General features: G+C 47.3%; 4 protein-coding genes across 4 annotated transcripts; 2 read left to right on the top strand and 2 right to left on the bottom strand.

The window, feature by feature from the left end:
• The first annotated feature begins 6,175 nt into the window (after positions 1–6,175).
• Positions 6,176–8,434, top strand: LOC122922911 (histone H4). Its single transcript, XM_044273680.1, has 2 exons — positions 6,176–6,942; positions 7,234–8,434. The coding sequence occupies exon 2, from the start codon at positions 7,557–7,559 to the stop codon at positions 7,866–7,868; it is 312 nt and encodes a 103-aa protein (XP_044129615.1). The 5' UTR covers positions 6,176–6,942; positions 7,234–7,556; the 3' UTR covers positions 7,869–8,434.
• A 105-nt stretch (positions 8,435–8,539) lies between these two features.
• LOC122922910 (histone H2B 1.1) lies at positions 8,540–8,989 on the bottom strand. Its single transcript, XM_044273678.1, has one exon. It carries the CDS (start codon positions 8,956–8,958, stop codon positions 8,578–8,580), a length of 381 nt encoding a protein of 126 aa, XP_044129613.1. The 5' UTR covers positions 8,959–8,989; the 3' UTR covers positions 8,540–8,577.
• Positions 8,990–10,247: 1,258 nt separating this feature from the next.
• On the top strand, positions 10,248–10,961 carry LOC122922906 (histone H3). The gene has a single exon (XM_044273675.1). It carries the CDS (start codon positions 10,384–10,386, stop codon positions 10,792–10,794), a length of 411 nt encoding a protein of 136 aa, XP_044129610.1. The 5' UTR covers positions 10,248–10,383; the 3' UTR covers positions 10,795–10,961.
• A 594-nt stretch (positions 10,962–11,555) lies between these two features.
• On the bottom strand, positions 11,556–12,326 carry LOC122922912 (histone H2A type 1-like). The gene has a single exon (XM_044273681.1). It carries the CDS (start codon positions 12,086–12,088, stop codon positions 11,696–11,698), a length of 393 nt encoding a protein of 130 aa, XP_044129616.1. The 5' UTR covers positions 12,089–12,326; the 3' UTR covers positions 11,556–11,695.
• Between the last annotated feature and the right edge of the window lie 8,525 nt (positions 12,327–20,851).

The following is a 20,851-nucleotide window of genomic DNA, read 5'->3' as shown; positions in this document are numbered from 1 at the left end:
GGGGTTCATGTCACCCAGCAATAGAACAGAGGATTCTGAGAGAACGAGGCCCCTGTCACCCAGGCACAGCAGGGGTTAATAGACCGCAAAAGGGGGTTCATGTCACCCAGCAATAGAACAGAGGATTTTGAGAGAACAAGGCCCCTGTCACCCAGGCACAGCAGGGGTTAATACAGGTATGGACCCCGCTTTACTGACCCCCGGAAACATTCTGGGGAGTAAGAAATGTGGAGAAAACTGCCCCTATAATCCCCCTCATTGCACCTCCGTAATCTCAGGACAATACGGCAAAGTACAGTATAGTATAGTACAGTATAGTACAGTATAGTACAGTATAGTATAGTACAGTATAGTACAGTATAGTACAGTATAGAATAGTATAGTACAGCACAGTATAGTATAGTATAGTACAGCAAAGTATAGCATAGTACAGCACAGTATAGTACAGCACAGTATATTATAGTATAGTACAGCACAGTATAGCATAGTACAGCACAGTATAGTACAGCACAGTATATTATAGTATAGTACAGCACAGTATATTATAGTATAGTACAGCACAGTATAGTACAGCACAGTATATTATAGTATAGTACAGCACAGTATAGTACAGCACAGTATAGTATAGTACAGCACAGTATAGTATAGTACAGCACAGTATATTATAGTATAGTACAGCACAGTATAGTACAGCACAGTATAGTATAGTATAGTACAGCACAGTATATTATAGTATAGTACAGCACAGTATAGTACAGCACAGTATAGTATAGTACAGCACAGTATATTATAGTATAGTACAGCACAGTATATTATAGTATAGTACAGCACAGTATAGTACAGCACAGTATAGTATAGTACAGCACAGTATAGTATAGTACAGCACAGTATATTATAGTATAGTACAGCACAGTATAGTACAGCACAGTATAGTACAGCACAGTATATTATAGTATAGTACAGCACAGTATAGTACAGCACAGTATAGTACAGCACAGTATAGTACAGCACAGTATAGTACAGCACAGTATAGTACAGCACAGTATAGTACAACACAGTATAGTATAGTACAGCACAGTATATTATAGTATAGTACAGCACAGTATAGTACAGCACAGTATAGTACAGCACAGTATATTATAGTATAGTACAGCACAGTATAGTATAGTACAGCACAGTATAGTATAGTACAGCACAATATAGTACAGTATATTATAGTATAGTATAGTACAGCACAGTATAGTATAGTGCAGCACAATATAGTACAGTATATTATAGTATAGTATAGTAAGGCAAAGTATAGTATAGTGCAGCACAATTTAGTACAGTATATTATAGTATAGTATAGCACAGTATATTATAGTATAGTATAGCACAGTATATTATAGTATAGTACAGCACAGTATAGTATAGTACAGCACAGTATATTATAGTATAGTATAGCACAGTATATTATAGTATAGTACAGCACAGTATAGTATAGTACAGCACAGTATAGTATAGTACAGCACAGTATATTATAGTATAGTACAGCACAGTATAGTACAGCACAGTATATTATAGTATAGTACAGCACAGTATAGTATAGTACAGCACAGTATATTATAGTATAGTACAGCACAGTATAGTATAGTACAGCACAGTGTAGCATAGTACAGCACAGTATAGTATAGTACAGCAAAGTATAGTACAGCACAGTATAGTATAGTACAGCACAGTATAGTACAGCAAAGTATAGTATAGTGCAGCACAATATAGTACAGTATAGTACAGCACAGTTTAGTATATTATAGTATAGTACAGCACAGTATATTATAGCACAGTATATTATAGTATAGTACGGTACAGCACAGTATATTATAGAACAGTATATTATAGTATAGTACAGCACAGTATATTATAGCACAGTATATTATAGTATAGTATGGAATAGTATAGCATAGTACAGCAAAGTATAGTATAGTGCAGCACAGTTTAGTATAGTACAGTATATTATAGTATAGTATAGTACAGCACAGTATATTATAGTATAGTACAGCACAGTATATTATAGCACAGTATATTATAGCACAGTATATTATAGTATAGTATAGCACAGTATATTATAGTATAGTACAGCACAGTATATTATAGTATAGTATATTATAGCACAGTATATTATAGTATAGTACAGCACAGTATATTATAGTATAGTACAGCACAGTATATTATAGCACAGTATATTATAGCACAGTATATTATAGCACAGTATAGCACAGTATATTATAGTATAGTACAGCACAGTATATTATAGCACAGTATATTATAGTATAGTATGGAATAGTATAGCATAGTACAGCAAAGTATAGTATAGTGCAGCACAGTTTAGTATAGTACAGTATATTATAGTATAGTATAGTACAGCACAGTATATTATAGTATAGTACAGCACAGTATATTATAGCACAGTATATTATAGCACAGTATATTATAGTATAGTATAGCACAGTATATTATAGTATAGTACAGCACAGTATATTATAGTATAGTATATTATAGCACAGTATATTATAGTATAGTACAGCACAGTATATTATAGTATAGTACAGCACAGTATATTATAGCACAGTATATTATAGCACAGTATATTATAGTATAGTATAGCACAGTATATTATAGTATAGTACGGTATAGTATAGCATAGTACAGCACAGTATAGTATAGTACAGCAAAGTATAGTATAGTACAGCACAGTATAGTACAGCAAAGTATAGTACAGTGCAGTATAGTATAGTATAGCACAGTATATTATAGTATAGTACAGCACAGTATAGTACAGCACAGTATATTATAGTATAGTATAGCACAGTATATTATAGTATAGTACAGCACAGTATAGTATAGTACAGCACAGTATAGTATAGTACAGCACAATATAGTACAGTATATTATAGTATAGTATAGTACAGCACAGTATAGTATAGTGCAGCACAATATAGTACAGTATATTATAGTATAGTATAGTAAGGCAAAGTATAGTATAGTGCAGCACAATTTAGTACAGTATATTATAGTATAGTATAGCACAGTATATTATAGTATAGTATAGCACAGTATATTATAGTATAGTACAGCACAGTATAGTATAGTACAGCACAGTATATTATAGTATAGTATAGCACAGTATATTATAGTATAGTACAGCACAGTATAGTATAGTACAGCACAGTATAGTATAGTACAGCACAATATAGTACAGTATATTATAGTATAGTATAGTACAGCACAGTATAGTATAGTACAGCACAATATAGTACAGTATATTATAGTATAGTATAGTACAGCACAGTATAGTATAGTGCAGCACAATATAGTACAGTATATTATAGTATAGTATAGTACAGCACAGTATATTATAGTATAGTACAGCACAGTATAGTATAGTACAGCACAGTATAGTACAGCAAAGTATAGTATAGTGCAGCACAATATAGTACAGTATATTATAGTATAGTATAGTACAGCACAGTATAGTATAGTGCAGCACAATATAGTACAGTATATTATAGTATAGTATAGTACAGCACAGTATATTATAGTATAGTACAGCACAGTATAGTATAGTACAGCACAGTATAGTACAGCAAAGTATAGTATAGTGCAGCACAATATAGTACAGTATATTATAGTATAGTATAGTACAGCACAGTATATTATAGTATAGTATAGCACAGTATATTATAGTATAGCACAGTATATTATAGTATAGTACGGTATAGTATAGCATAGTACAGCACAGTATAGTATAGTACAGCACAGTATAGTATAGTACAGCACAGTATAGTACAGCAAAGTATAGTATAGTGCAGCACAATATAGTACAGTATATTATAGTATAGTATAGTATAGCACAGTATATTATAGTATAGTATAGCACAGTATATTATAGTATAGTATAGCACAGTATATTATAGTATAGTATAGCACAGTATATTATATTATAGCACAGTATATTATAGTTTAGTACGGTAGAATATAGCATAGTACAGCACAGTATAGTATAGTACAGCACAGTATAGTATAGTACAGCACAGTATAGTATAGGACAGTATAGTATGTAGGCTGGTAATATAATGTGGAGGCTGGTAATATCATGTAAAGGCTATAATATAATGTGGAGGCTGTAATAGCATGTGGAGGCTGTAATATAATGTGGACGCTGTAATATAATGTGGAAGCTTTAATGTAGAGGCCCATAATATGGAGGCTGTCATATAATGTGGAGGCCGGTAATATAATATGGAGGCTGTAATGTAATGTAGAGGCGGGTAATATTGAGGCTGTCATATAATGTAGAGGCTGGTAATATAATACAGAGGCTATAATGTAATGTTGAGGTTGGTAATATAGAGGCTGTAATATAATGTGGAGGCTACAATGTAATGTAGAGGCTGGTAATGTGGAGGCTAGTTATATGGAGGCTGTCATATAATGTGAAGGCTGAAAATATGGAGGCTGTAACATAATGTTTAGGCTGTGATGGAATGTAGAGAACGGCAATATGGAGTCTGTAATATAATGTGGAGGCTGGTAATGTAACACGTAGACTGTAATGTAGAGGCCATTAATACAGAGGCTGTAATATAACATGGAGGCCGGCAATGTTAAATGGAGGCTGTAATATAATGTGGAGGCTGTGATGTAATGTGGAGGCTGGTAGTATAGAGACTGTAATTTAGAGGCTAGTAATATGGAGGCTGAAAATATGGAGGCTGTAGAGGACGATAATATGAAGTCTGTAATATAATGTGGAGGCCGGTAATGTAACATAGAGACTGTAATGTAGAGGCGGTCATACGGAGGCTGTAATATTATGTGGATGCCGGTAATGTTACATAGAGGCCGGTAATCTTAAGTAGAGGCTGGTAATATGGAGTCTGTAATATAATTTGGAGAATGGCAGTATAGAGGCTGTAATTTAGAGGATAGTAATATGGAGGCTGTAACATAATGTTTAGGCTGTGATGTAATGTAGAGGACGGTAATATGGAGTCAGTAATATAATGTGGAGGCTGGTAATGTAACATGGAGACTGTAATGTAGAGGCCGGTAATATGTAGGCTGGAAATGTAACATGGAGGCTGTAATATAATGTGGAGGCTGGCAATATGGAGGCTGTTATATAATGTGGACGTTGGTAATGTAATATGGAGGCTGTAATATAATGTGGATGCTCTAATGTAGATGCCCATAATATGGAGGCTGTCATATAATGTGGAGGCTGTAATGTAGAGGCCGGTAATATTGAGGCTGTCATATAATGTAGAGTCTGGCAATATAATACAGAGGCTGTAATGTAATGTGGAGGTTGGTAATATAGATGCTGTAATATAATGTGGAGGCTATAATGTAATGTAGAGGCTGGTAATGTGGAATCTAGTTATATGGAGGCTGAAAATATGGAGGCTGTAGCATAATGTTTAGGCTGTGATGTAATGTAGAGGACGGTAATATGGAGTCTGTAATATAATGTGGAGGCTGGTAATGTAACATGTAGACTGTAATGTAGAGGCCAGTAATACAGAGGCTGTAATGTAACATGGAGGCCGGTAATGTAACATAGAGACAGGTAATGTTAAGTGGAGGCTGGTAATATGGAGGCTGTAATATAATTTGGATGCTGTAATTTAATGCAGAGGCTGGTAATATGAAGGCTGTAATATATTGTGGAAGCAGTGATGCAATGTGGAGAACGGTAATATGGAGGCTTGTAATGTAACATGTAGACTGTAATGTAGAGGCCAGTAATACAGAGGCTGTAATATAACACGGAGGCCGGTAATGTAACATAGAGACAGGTAATGTTAAGTGGAGGCTGTAATATAGTTTGGATGCTTTAATGTAATGCAGAAGCTGGTAATATGAAGGCTGTAATATATTGTGGATGCAGTGATGCAATGTGGAGAACGGTAATATGGAGTCTGTAATTTAATGTGGAGGCTGGTAATGTAACATGTAGACTGTAATGTAGAGGCCATTAATAAGGAGGCTGTAATATAACACGGAGGCCGGTAATTTTAAATGTAGGCTGGTAATATGGAGGCTGTAATATAATGTGGAGGCTGGTAGTATAGAGACTGTAATGTAATGTAGAGGCTAGCAATATGGAGGCTGAAAATATGGAGGCTGTAACATAATGTTTAGGCTGTGATGTAATGTAGAGGCTGATAATATGAAATCTGTAATATAATGTGGAGGCCGGTAATGTAACATGGAGACTGTAATGTAGAGGCCGGTAATTATGAAAGCTGGAAATGTAACATGGAGGCTGTAATCTAATGTGTAGGCTGGTAATATAGAGGCTGTAATATGATGTGGAGGCTATAATGTAATGTAGAGGCTGAAAATATGAAGGCTGCAATATAATGCTGAGGTTGATAATATAAAATGGAGGCTGAAATGTAATATAGAAGCTGCAATGTAATGTGGAGGCTGGTAGTATGGAGGCTGTAATGTACTGTGGAGGCTGTAATGTACTGTGGAGGCTGGTAGTATGAAGGCTGAAATGTAATGTAGAGGCTTATAATATGGAGGCTGTGATGAAATGTGGAGGCTGAAAATATGGAGACTGTAATGTAGAGGCCGGTAATAGGGAGCAGTAATATAATGTGGAGGCGGGTAATGTAATATTGAGGCTGTAATGTAATGCAGAGGCCGGTAATATGAAGGATGTAATATAATGTGGAGGCTGTAATATAATATGGAGGCTGTTATATATTGTGGAGGCTGGTAATGTAATATGAAGGCTGTAATGTAATGTAGAGGCCGGTAATGTTATGACTGTTAATATAATATGGAGGCTGTAATATAATATAGATACTTTAATATAATGCGGAGGCTATAATGTGCAGGCCGGTAATGTTATATGGAGGCTGTAATATAATTTGGAGTCTGTAATGTAATGTGGAGGCTGGTAGTATGGAGGCTGTAATGTAATTTACAGGCTGGTAATATGGAGGCTGTAATATAATATGGACGCTGGTAATATAATATGGAGGCTGTAATGTAATGCAGAGGCTGGTAGTATGGAGGCTGTAATATAATGTTGAGGTTGATAATAAAATATAGATGTTTTAATATAATGTGGAGGATATGATGTAATTTACAGGCTGGTAATATGGAGGCTGTAATGTAATATGGACGCCGGTAATATAATATGGAGGCTGTAATGTAATGCAGAGGCTGTAATGTAAGGTGGAGGCTGTAATGTAATGCAGAGGCTGGTAGTATGGAGGCTGTAATATAATGTGGAGGCTATAATGTTGAGGTTGATAATATATTATAGAGGCTTTAATCTTTAATATAATGTAATTTACAGGCTGGTAATACGGGGGCTGGAAAATGAAAACCACCAGCACTTCTGAGCTCAGCCAATCAGAGCGGGAGGGCGGGGCCTGGAGTTCAGGAACAGTCCCGCCCCCAGCCTCTCCGTGCAGTTCTCCTCCAGGTCCGCCCATGCTCCATATAAAGGAGGGCTCTGGGCTGAGCAGTCACTGCTTTCTGCTCACACCTAGAAGATGTCTGGTCGCGGTAAAGGAGGGAAAGGGCTCGGGAAAGGCGGCGCCAAGCGGCACAGGAAGGTGCTCCGCGATAACATCCAGGGCATCACCAAGCCTGCCATCCGCCGTCTAGCTCGCAGGGGAGGCGTCAAGCGCATCTCCGGCCTCATCTATGAGGAGACCCGCGGGGTGCTGAAAGTCTTCCTGGAGAACGTCATCCGGGACGCCGTCACCTACACCGAGCACGCCAAGAGGAAGACCGTCACCGCCATGGACGTGGTCTACGCGCTCAAGCGCCAGGGCCGCACTCTCTACGGCTTCGGGGGTTAATGCTGCCTCCGTCCTCACAGCACAAAGGCTCTTCTCAGAGCCGCCCACATCTTCCCGGGGAGAAGCTACAATTCCTTCTGCGCTCAGCCACTGAGGGGTTAACACCGCCCGCACATCAGGGGGCGGAGAGCCGGACAATTGGCCGAGATCAGCGGCGCCCTGTGCTCAGTACAGCCAGAGGTCTACAATACAGAAAGCCCCAGTAATGTAAATCCCGAGCCCCGGGTGTTCTCCACCGCTCCTGTCCCCGCAGCCACAAGACGAGCTGTGCTCGGAGACTGAGGGGTTAATCCGAGCTGCAGAGACAATGACGCCAATGAGCGGCGCTGATACAGGTCACATGACCGGCTCCTCCTGTAGATTAGCAGCTCGGCGGGAAATTCAAATGAGCGACGAGATGCTGAACACTCCCAGCAAATAGGAGCAGAGCTCTGGAGCCCCTCAGCCGTTATGTGCCCGTAGGAGCGGAGCCTCGTCCTCCACTGAGCGGCAGCAGAGCTCAGCCTCCCCTCAGGGAGGATGATAGGAGTAGTGAACGGACATGGAGCAGGATGAGGGGAGCTTGTATTGTAACTTCCACTAGCGTTACCGCATCTCATCTAGCTGACAGTGAGGAAAACCGCAGCCACTGTGAGAACGGGGAGCAGCTCTGCTGGAGACAGGGTGGGGGCTCTGAGAAGAGCCTTTGGGTCCGGAGAGCGGGGGGCGCTCACTTGGCGCTGGTGTACTTGGTGACGGCCTTGGTGCCCTCGGAGACGGCGTGCTTGGCCAGCTCTCCGGGCAGCAGCAGGCGCACGGCGGTCTGGATCTCCCGGGAGGTGATGGTGGAGCGCTTGTTGTAGTGAGCCAGGCGGGAGGCTTCCCCTGCGATGCGCTCGAAGATGTCGTTGACGAAGGAGTTCATGATGCCCATGGCCTTGGAGGAGATGCCGGTGTCGGGGTGCACCTGCTTCAGCACCTTGTAGACGTAGATGGCATAGCTCTCCTTCCTGCTCTTCCTCCGCTTCTTGCCGTCCTTCTTCTGGACCTTGGTGACGGCTTTCTTGGAGCCCTTCTTGGGCGCTGGGGCGGACTTGGCGGGCTCGGGCATTCTGACTGAAGACACAATCTCGTCTGTTCTCCTCCTCCCTCCGCTGCGGTATTTATACACGGGCCATGCAAATGAGCTGCTGCTGACTGCGCGCCGATCTACTGGAGGAGAGGGTCACGTGGTGTCTCCACTTCTCCCAATTGGCAGCGTCACATCCATCCAGCTGAGCCGGGGGCGGAGCAACAGAAGAGGCGTGGTTCACATCCATCCAGCTGAGCCGGGGGCGGGGCTCACATCCATTCATTCAGATGAGCCGGGGCGGAGCAAACAGAGGGGCGGGGCTCACATCCATCCATTCAGATGAGCCGGGGGGCGGAGCAGCAGGAAGGGCATAACTCACATCCATCCATTAAGCTGAGCCGGGGGGCGGAGAGGCGGGGCTAACATCTCTCTTCAGTCTATCTGGGCCTCTCTGCTCGGCTGATACCCGCCCCGCCCCTCACTGCGCCCCGCCCCCTGCTGGTAGTGATGCCGCCGCTGAGTTTACTGTGCGTGCAGGGGGGTCGTGCGCTCTATCCCTGGACACCAGCGCAGCGATGGAGCCGCTCTTCTCCTCACAGTGAATACCGGACTGTTCTCCCCTTCTCCGGTGGGGAGCGGGAGAAGGCGGCCTGCAGAGCTGGCGCCGCTGATCTCCGCTGTGGAGGCGTCCTGTGCTCTGATGGTCCGGGCGTCACACAGGGGCACTTACCGCACCTGACATTGCTGCTGCAGAGGGTTCGTCCCCTGTGTGTAATGGACTGCTCCTCCACGGCCGCTGAACGGTAATTGAGCGGGAATTTCAAAAGCCAGAGATCAGCCAATCACTGTAACGTAGTTGTTCTGTAGCTCCGCCCTCTTCTCCCGCTCCCCACGACCTTCCTACCGGAGAACAGTCCCGTATTCACTGTGCGGAGAAGAGCGGCTCCATCGCTGCGCTGGTGTCCAGGGATAGAGCGCACGACCCCCCTGCACAGTACACTCAGCGGCGGCATCACTACCAGCAGAGGGCGGGGCGGGTATCAGCCGAGCAGAGAGGCCCTGATAGACTGAAGAGAGCGGCGCTGACAGGGTTAACCCTATTCCTTCACGCAGAGGAGCCGGAGCCCCGCCCGCTGTGAGCGGAGAACGAGGGCTGAAGGGCGGAGTGGAGCTCGTCTGAGGAGGTGGGAAGGGACTGACCGCACGCATTATGTAGGAGGGGCTTATTACCTGGAGACACGCCCATCAGCTGGGACTGGCGGATAGGATGAGGTTGGGCCCCACCTCTTGTGAACGGTGATTGGTAACGGAAGTTTTGGCGGGCACATCACTGTACGAATAAACCAATAGGGATGTAGGGGTGTGGTTTACATGAGCCAATGAGGACGAGGCCAGGAGTATAAATGATCTGCACGGTCCGCTCCTCACCTCATTCACTTGCTGTGTACAGATCTCTGCAGAGCCATGGCCAGAACCAAGCAGACAGCGCGTAAGTCCACCGGCGGGAAAGCTCCCCGCAAGCAGCTGGCCACTAAGGCCGCCAGGAAGAGCGCCCCCGCCACTGGCGGAGTCAAGAAGCCTCACCGCTACCGGCCCGGGACCGTCGCTCTCCGGGAGATCCGGCGCTACCAGAAGTCCACCGAGCTGCTCATCCGGAAGCTGCCCTTCCAGCGCCTGGTCAGAGAGATCGCCCAGGACTTCAAGACCGACCTTCGCTTCCAGAGCTCGGCCGTCATGGCCCTGCAGGAGGCCAGCGAGGCTTACCTGGTCGGGCTCTTCGAGGACACCAACCTCTGCGCCATCCACGCCAAGCGGGTCACCATCATGCCCAAGGATATCCAGCTGGCCCGCAGGATCCGTGGGGAGAGGGCTTAGATCTGCGCCCCGCACCCAACAAAGGCTCTTCTCAGAGCCGCCACCTCCTCCTCAGACGAGCTCCACTCCGCCCTTCACCTCTGCTCACAGCGTGCGGGTTAACCCTTTCAGCACTGTGATTAGTAAGAGCAGTTCCTTTATCCAGAAGGCGCTCTCTCTGTATGTCCCCCGTCTATCAGGGACTCGCTGACCGTGACCGATAACCGCCTCCATCCTCCCTGCCCACCGCCATCTCCACTCAGCGCTGCGGGAGAAGGGGGCGGAGCTATAGAGCAAGTGCTTTACAGTGATTGGCTGATCTCTGGCTTTTGAAATTCCCGCTCAATTACAGTCCGGTTAGAAATCAGCGGCCAAACCCTCTCCAGCAGCAATGTCTGCCGCACTATGTCCGGAGTAGTGCTGTCCGATCCATGTCAGAGCAGCAGGGAGGAGCGGAGGCGCACACAGGACAGGGGGTCGTGCGCTGAGGCTAAGAATCCCATCATCCTACTTACTTATAGACTCCTCCTATTCTCTGAGTCACTAGAGCAGCACACGGAGTCTAGGACCAGGCTGCAGCGGTATAAAGCCCTCCCAGTGCTGTACATATAATAGGGCGCCTCCAGCAGTGCCCCCCACTCAGTATAATGCCCAGACCAGTGCCCCCAGCTCCCCCTCTAGTCCTCCGTCAGGGCACCACTGGTCTAACACTTATTACCTATCCGGGTCACTGGTCAGCCCGAGTCAGCGACTGAAGCCAAAGACTCCATTCATGTAAAAGATCCCATCTCTAGTCAGGAGCGGTAAGTGCCCCTGTGTGACGCCTCCACAGCGGAGATCAGCGGCATCGCCAGCTCAGTCGTACAGACCATGTGGGCGGCTCTTAGAAGAGCCTTTGGTTTGGGGCGGGGCAGAGCCGGGCTCACTTGCTCTTGGCCGGCTTGCTGCTCTCGGTCTTCTTGGGCAGCAGCACGGCCTGGATGTTGGGCAGGACGCCTCCCTGGGCGATGGTGACGCCGCCCAGCAGCTTGTTGAGCTCCTCGTCGTTGCGCACGGCCAGCTGCAGGTGACGGGGGATGATGCGGGTCTTCTTGTTGTCGCGGGCGGCATTGCCGGCCAGCTCCAGGATCTCGGCGGTGAGATACTCGAGCACAGCGGCCAAGTAGACGGGAGCGCCGGCGCCCACCCTCTGGGCGTAGTTGCCCTTGCGGAGGAGCCTGTGCACACGGCCGACCGGGAACTGGAGCCCTGCCCGGGATGAGCGGGTCTTGGCCTTAGCCCGCACTTTGCCTCCTTGTTTGCCGCGTCCAGACATCGTTCTCTGCAGAGCACAAACCAGCAACGAAGACTCTGCTGTGTGTGATCCGGAGGAGCCGCCGCCTGCCGCCTTTATAAGCTGCTGCTCCGCCCCCAGCGCCGCTCATTGGGTGGATTAGAAGCCTCCACCGGAGACAAGACTCGTGGAGAAGCCAATGAGCGGCGCTGGGCGTGGCTTATGACACAGGTACAGGTCACATGACCGGCTCCTCCTGTAGATCAGCAGCTCATTTGCAGTTGGGAACTATAGGCGGGAAATTCAAATGAGCGACGAGATCCTGAGCTCTCCCAGCCAATAGGAGCAGAGCTCAGGCCCCCTCCCTCAGCCGTTATGTGCCCGTAGGAGCAGAGCCTCGTCCTCCCGCCCTGCACTGAGCAGCCGCACAGCTCGCTGATGCGCAGCCATTCATAGCGGGAGCAGAGCTCAGCTGCAGCGTATAAGGGGAGCAGTGATCGGGCACCAAGTATGAGGGAAGTAGTTATATGCTATTGAGGATGATGAGGGGAGTAGTGGTCAGCCAGTGAGGAAAATGACGGAAGTGTGATCTGCTATTAATGAGGGGAGTGGTGATTGGGCACTGGGGAGGATAAGGGGAGCACTGGTAATGTAATGTGGAGGCTGTAAATATGAAGGCTGTAATGCAGAGGCTGGTAGTATGGAGGCTGTAATGTAATGCAGAGGCTGGTAGTATGGAGGCTGTAATATAATGTTGAGGTTGATAATATAATATAGAGGCTTTAATATAATGCGGAGGATATAATGTAATTTGCAGGCTGGTAATATGGAGTCTGTCAATTAAGGTGGAGGTGGTAATGTAATATGGAGGCTAATATAATTTGGAGTCTGTAATGTAATGCAGAGGCTGGTAATATTATGTGGAGGCTGGTAGTATGGAGGCTGTAATGTAATGTAGAGGCTAGTAATATAATGTGAAGGCTGTAATATAATGTGCAGGCTGGTAATGTAATATGGAGGCTGTAATATAATTTGGAGTCTGTAATGTAATGCAGAGGCTGGTAATATGAAGGCTGTAATATAATGTAGAGGCCTGTAATGTGGAGGCTGTAATGTGGAGGCTGAAAATATGGAGGCTGTAACATAATGTTTATGCTGTGATGTAATGTAGATGACGGTAATATAATATGGAGGCTATAATGTAATGTAGAGGCTGAAAATATGAAGGCTGTAATATAATGTTGAGATTGATAATACAAAATGGAGGCTGTAATGTAATGTGGAGGCTGTGATGTAATGTGGAGGTTGGTAATGTAATGTGGAGGCTGTAATATAATGTGGAGGCTGTAATATAATGTGGAGGCTATAATGTTGAGGTTGATAATATATTATAGAGGCTTTAATCTTTAATATAATGTAATTTACAGGCTGGTAATACGGAGGCTGGAAAATGAAATCTCCGAGGGCACCAAGGCCGTCACCAAGTACACCAGCGCCAAGTGAGCGCCCCCCGCTCTCCGGACCCAAAGGCTCTTCTCAGAGCCCCCACCCTGTCTCCAGCGGAGCTGCTCCCGCGTCTCCCCGTTCTCACAGTGGCTGCGGTTTCCCTCACTGTCAGCTAGATGAGATGCGGTACCGCTAGTGGGAGTTACAATACAAGCTATCCTGCTCCGTGCCCATTCACTACTCCCATCATCCTCCTCCATGCTCATTCACTACTCCCATCATCCTCCTCCATGCCCATTACATCACAGCCTCCACATTATATTACTAGCCTCTACATTACATACCAGCCTCCACATTACATCACAGCCTCAACATTATATTACAGCCTTCATATTACCAGCCTCTGTATTACATTACAGACTCCAAATTATATTACAGCCTCCATATTACATTACCGGCCTGCACATTATATTACAGCCTCCACATTATATTACTAGCCTCTACATGATATTACAGCCTTTATATTACCGGCCTCCACATTATATTACAACCTCTACATTATATTACAGCCTCCATATTTCATTTCAAGCGTCCACATTACATTACAGCGTCCACATTACAGCCTCCACATGATATTACAGCCTCCACATGATATTACAGCCTCCACATGATATTACAGCCTCCACATGATATTACAGCCTCCACATGATATTACAGCCTCCACATGATATTACCAGCCTCCACATGATATTACCAGCCTCCACATGATATTACCAGCCTCCACATGATATTACCAGCCTCCACATGATATTACCAGCCTCCACATGATATTACCAGCCTCCACATGATATTACCAGCCTCCACATGATATTACCAGCCTCCACATGATATTACCAGCCTCCACATGATATTACCAGCCTCCACATTACATCACAGCGTCCTCATTACATCACAGCGTCCTCATTATATCACAGCGTCCTCATTATATCACAGCGTCCTCATTATATCACAGCGTCCTCATTATATTGCAGCCTCCACATTATATTACAGCCTCCACAATACATTACAGCCTTTACTTTATATTACGGCCTCCATATTATATTACAGCCTACAGATTTCAGCCTTCACACTATAGTACAGCCTCCATATTACCAGCCGGTCCTCATTAAGGTCTTACTGGGGGGGGAGGTAGAAGCATCACCAGCTCCATATGCAACAACTTCCGTCTATAATGAGCAGCTTTCTTCAGCCTCCCTCTGAAGACACCACCCGGCTCCAGCAGCAGGACCTCCAGCAGAACCTGACCCAGCAGGCGGTGACAGACTTGGTCCTGAGGGATCCAGGCCTGGTTCATGTTAATGACCGTGAGCTTGGCCACATTGGCTGCGGACAGGCGGCTGCGCTTGTCTGTAGAGATGTCGCGAACATAACATTTTCCATTTGCGAACGGGCATTGACTTCAATAGGCAGGCGAATTTTAAAACCCACAGGGACTCTTTCTGGCCACAATAGTGATGGAAAAGTTGTTTCAAGGGACCTGGACTGTGGCATGCCGGAGGGCAGGGCCGCCATCAGGGGGGTACAGCCGATACCAGTAAGGGGCCCGGACCCTGGGGGGGGCCAGGCCATTTCCAATTTAATACTTTTATTTTTTTGTGTCTGCAGGGGGGCAATTGATTGTTCCTGGCCCCGTTGCCCGGCCCCCCCCCCCCCCCCCCCCCCCCGCTCCGCTGATTCGGCCGCCGCATTGCTGTGTTACTACAACCTAACCTGCGGACGGTATTCTGGCTGCATTCCCCTTTAAAAGGCTTTGGAGCCGCTGCGCAGAGGAACGTAGCTGCGCAGCGGCAGGTGACGTCAGACGCTGTGCCTGTCGCTGCCTGCTGCTGCCCCACGCCGGGACGCCGCCGGCATTCAGATTAGCGCGGCGGGAACTTGAACTTCTGTTCTTGCAGTGCGGTCTGTGGTCACTGGTCTCGTCTGACTGGTCTGTCTGGCCTCTGGCTAGTGGCTGGGAGTGGGAGCCTGGGGCGGACTGCCTGGCCCTGGTGGTAAACTAATCAAATCTGGACTGGAAAAAATAATTTGTGGAGGTAACTTGTGGTCTGGAAGCCTGCCCAGCTGCCCCAGTGCCCTCACCCCCTCCTCCATCACACACATGATCTTGGACGGACCCCCCCTAATAATTCATTAGGTCCAGATAATATAATTATCACAGGCAGAGAAAGACAGTTTTATAAAACATCACAAGAACCCCAAAACATGCAATAACCCCAAAACATATCCTCGGGAACCGGGGGATCTGGGTGACCACATGTCCAAAATTCCCCCAGATCCGTTCAGTAGTCTGGAAGATACAGTGTAATGCAGATTCCGCAGAACATATACAGGCTATATCTAACATAATCACTGTATAATGTGTCCCCTGTTCTATAGTTTACAACTACTGCCCGATGTCTCTGGGCACCAAATACCGGCGAGATGGCACCGTGTAGAAAAGTCCGAACCGTGTCTGTGAGTTAAAAATGGCCGCCATCCATTGTTCTCACCGTGTGCGCCATCCATTGTTCTCACCGTGTGCTCCATCCATTGTTCTCACCGTGTGCTCCATCCATTGTTCTCACCGTGTGCTCCATCCATTGTTCTCACCGTGTGCTCCATCCATTGTTCTCACCGTGTGCTCCATCCATTGTTCTCACCGTGTGCTCCATCCATTGTTCTCACCGTGTGCTCCATCCATTGTTCTCACCGTGTGCTCCATCCATTGTACTCACCGTGTGCTCCATCCATTGTACTCACCGTGTGCTCCATCCATTGTACTCACCGTGTGCTCCATCCATTGTTCTCACCGTGTGCTCCATCCATTGTTCTCACCGTGTGCTCCATCCATTGTTCTCACCGTGTGCTCCATCCATTGTTCTCTCCGTGTGCTCCATCCATTGTACTCACTGTGTGCTCCATCCATTGTTCTCACCGTGTGCTCCATCCATGTTCTCTCCGTGTGCTCCATCCATTGTTCTCTCCGTGTGCTCCATCCATTGTTCTCTCCGTGTGCTCCATCCATTGTTCTCTCCGTGTGCTCCATCCATTGTTCTCTCCGTGTGCTCCATCATTGTTCTCCCGTGTGCTCCATCCATTGTTCTCACCGTGTGCTCCATCCATTGTTCTCACCGTGTGCTCCATCCATTGTTCTCACCGTGTGCTCCATCCATTGTTCTCTCCGTGTGCTCCATCCATTGTTCTCACCGTGTGCTCCATCCATTGTTCTCACCGTGTGCTCCATCCATTGTACTCACCGTGTGCTCCATCCATTGTACTCACCGTGTGCTCCATCCATTGTACTCACCGTGTGCTCCATCCATTGTTCTCTCCGTGTGCTCCATCCATTGTTCTCTCCGTGTGCTCCATCCATTGTTCTCTCCGTGTGCTCCATCCATTGTTCTCTCCGTGTGCTCCATCCATTGTTCTCTCCGTGTGCTCCATCCATTGTTCTCTCCGTGTGCTCCATCCATTGTTCTCTCCGTGTGCTCCATCCATTGTTCTCTCCGTGTGCTCCATCCATTGTTCTCACCGTGTGCTCCATCCTATTGTTCTCACCGTGTGCTCCATCCATTGTTCTCACCGTGTGCTCCATCCATTGTTCTCACCGTGTGCTCCATCCATTGTTCTCACCGTGTGCTCCATCCATTGTTCTCACCGTGTGCTCCATCCATTGTTCTCACCGTGTGCTCCATCCATTGTACTCACCGTGTGCTCCATCCATTGTACTCACCGTGTGCTCCAATCCATTGTTACTCACCGTGTGCTCCATCCATTGTTCTCTCCGTGTGCTCCATCCATTGTTCTCTCCGTGTGCTCCATCCATTGTTCTCTCCGTGTGCTCCATCCATTGTTCTCTCCGTGTGCTCCATCCATTGTTCTCTCCGTGTGCTCCATCCATTGTTCTCTCCGTGTGCTCCATCCATTGTTCTCTCGTGTGCTCCATCCATTGTTCTCACCGTGTGCTCCATCCATTGTTCTCACCGTGCGCTCCATCCATTGTTCTCACCGTGCGCGCCATCCATTGTTCTCACCGTGCGCGCCATCCATTGTTCTCACCGTGCGCTCCATCCATTGTTCTCACCGTGTGCTCCATCCATTGTTCTCTCCGTGTGCTCCATCCATTGTTCTCTCCGTGTGCTCCATCCATTGTTCTCTCCGTGTGCTCCATCCATTGTTCTCTCCGTGTGCTCCATCCATTGTTCTCTCCGTGTGCTCCATCCATTGTTCTCACCGTGTGCTCCATCCATTGTTCCCTTTCGTCCTTACAGCAGCCCAAGTGGGGTATTTGCCCCTGTGAAGCTGGTCAGGACAGGCGGAATTTTTATTGAACAAAAAATTTCTGCCTAAGTATCCTAATTAGTAAATAACTAATTAAGCCCCTACCCCATATAACCCGTTCCCTAACTGGACGGGGTTGCTTTTTTATTGTCCTGTGGACTCCAGGACAGGCTAGACTCCTTACTGGAGTCTCCCATTGTTATACTTGTAGTATTATAATATTATAATGTTTAATTCTGCCTTCTCTTATCTTCTAGGAGCAGTGTCCTGCCCTCTCCTGCCTCAGGTGGATGACTTCTGGGCCCATCTACTCTTCCAGGCATCGTTGGATTATATTCCAGTCACAGTGCCATGCTTTCTTACCTCGGCTGTGGATCTTCAGAAGCAGTCGCTTCCGCGCTCCTCCGTCGTCTCGCAAGAACCGGAAGTGCGTCATTGACGTCAATTCCGGTCCCCGGCTCCGTCCTCCAGCGCTGTCTTCAGCGCTTCTCTTGTATAAAGTCTTCATAGGTCCGTGCCCTCAGGTAGGACAAGGGGGCCTAACTGGGGGACATGGAGAAATTATATTATTTTAATTAAGGTTGCGATTTTAAGTCTGGAGACCCACCCCCAGGGAGGGAGAGTGGCTATAGCTCCTCCCCCTTGCACTATTTAAGGCACCTGTGTGAGGCAGGTCAGTGTTGCTCTCAGTTTTCTGAGCTCAACTGACATCTGCTGTTTGGCTGCTCCTGCGCTCAGGAAGTTCCTTGAAGTCACCTTGCTTTTTCTTTCTAAGATGGCATTGCCACCTCATGGTAAGGTACTGCTCTCTTTTTAGAGCCATTCTTGGGTCCAAATTCTTATCCTGTTGTCTGTTTCTTAGGCAAATCCACTCAGAAGCAGAAACCTCTCGCCTGCTCCAGCTGCAGCACCCCGTTGCCGGATTCGTACGAATTCCACCGATGCCCAGGCTGCCGACCCAGACCAACGGACCCAGAACCAACGGTGGTGGAGATGTTTTCCTGGATGAAGCAGTTCATGGATACGTCCATTGCCGAGATTAAGGGAGCAGTCTCTAACAAGAGACCCAGACAGGCTTCTCCTGGTCCTGCACCCATGTCTGAAGACGTCATCTCCATTGAGGATAATCCTTCCTCTGAGGAAGAGAGTTCGGCCTCCCTCTTTCCGGCCGAAAAAAACAAAAGACTGTTGCGCTCCATCAGGTCGAGGGACCATGATGTTGAGCAAGGGGAAGCTCCACAGTCCACCTCTAGGGGGCCAAGGGCCTTTAAAGTGGACGAGTCTTTAACCACCTCCCGACCGCTGTACGCAGATATGCGTCCGGGAGGTGGTTGCTTTACTCCTCCTGGACGCATATACGCGTCATCTCGCGAGACGCGAGATTTCCTGTGAAGGCGCGCGCGCTCACAGGAACGGAAGGTAAGCGAGTGGATCTCCAGCCTGCCAGCGGCGATCGCTCTCTGGCAGGCTGGAGATCCGAATTTTTTAACCCCTAACAGGTATATTAGACGCTGTTTTCATAACAGCGTCTAATATACCTCCTACCTGGTCCTCTGGTGGTCCCTTTTGTTAGGATCGACCACCAGAGGACTCAGGTAGGTCAGTACAGTCGCACCAAACACTACACTACACTACACCCCCCCCCCCCCGTCACTTATTAACCCCTTATAAACCCCTGATCACCCATGATCACCCCATATAAACTCCCTGATCACCCCCCTGTCATTGATCACCGCCCTGTCATTGATCACCCCCCTGTCAGGCTCCGTTCAGACGTCCGTATGATTTTTACGGATCCACGGATACATGGATCGGATCCGCAAAAATCATACGGACGTCTGAATGGAGCCTTACAGGGGGGTGATCAATGACAGGCGGGTGATCACCCATATACACTCCCTGATCACCCCCTGTCATTGATCACCGCCCTGTCACTGATCACCCCCCCTGTAAGGCTCCATTCAGACGTCCGCATGATTTTTACGGATACATGGATCGGATCCGCAAAACACATGCGGACGTCTGAATGGAGCCTTACAGGGGGTGATCAATGACAGGCGGGTGATCACCCATATACACTCCCTGATCACCCCCCTGTCATTGATAACCCCCCTGTAAGGCTCCATTTAGACGTCCGCATGTGTTTTGTGGATCCGATCCATGGATCCGTAAAAAATCATGCGGATGTCTGAATGGAACCTTACAGGGGGGGTGATCAGTGACGGGGGGGTGATCACCCCCTGTCATTGATAACCCCCCCTGTAAGGCTCCATTCAGACGTCCGCATGTGTTTTGTGGATCCGATCCATGGATCCGTAAAAAATCATGCGGATGTCTGAATGGAGCCTTACAGGGGGGGTGATCAGTGACAGGGGGGTGATCACCCTGATCACCCCCTGTCATTGATAACCCCCCTGTAAGGCTCCATTCAGACGTCCGCATGTGTTTTGTGGATCCGATCCATGTATCCATGGATCCGTAAAAAATCATGCGGATGTCTGAATGGAACCTTACAGGGGGGGGTGATCATTGATAGGGGGGTGATCACCCTGATCACCCCCTGTCATTGATAACCCCCCTGTAAGGCTCCATTCAGACGTCCGCATGTGTTTTGTGGATCCGATCCATGTATCCATGGATCCGTAAAAAATCATGCGGATGTCTGAATGGAACCTTACAGGGGGGGTGATCACCCTGATCACCCCCTGTCATTGATAACCCCCCTGTAAGGCTCCATTCAGACGTCCGCATGTGTTTTGCGGATCCGATCCATGGATCCGTAAAAATTATACGGACGTCTGAACGGAGCCTGACAGGGGGGTGATCAATGACAGGGCGGTGATCAATGACAGGGGGGTGATCAGGGAGTTTATATGGGGTGATCATGGGTGATCAGGGGTTTATAAGGGGTTAATAAGTGACGGGGGGGGGGGGTGTAGTGTAGTGTTTGGTGCGACTGTACTGACCTACCTGAGTCCTCTGGTGGTCGATCCTAACAAAAGGGACCACCAGAGGACCAGGTAGGAAACATAGAATGTG

This window comes from Bufo gargarizans, unplaced genomic scaffold (assembly GCF_014858855.1).
Source record: "Bufo gargarizans isolate SCDJY-AF-19 unplaced genomic scaffold, ASM1485885v1 original_scaffold_1054_pilon, whole genome shotgun sequence".
Lineage (NCBI taxonomy): Eukaryota > Metazoa > Chordata > Amphibia > Anura > Bufonidae > Bufo > Bufo gargarizans.
The sequence above is the reverse complement of the archived record's forward strand: the minus strand, read 5'-3'. Positions and strand labels throughout refer to the sequence as shown.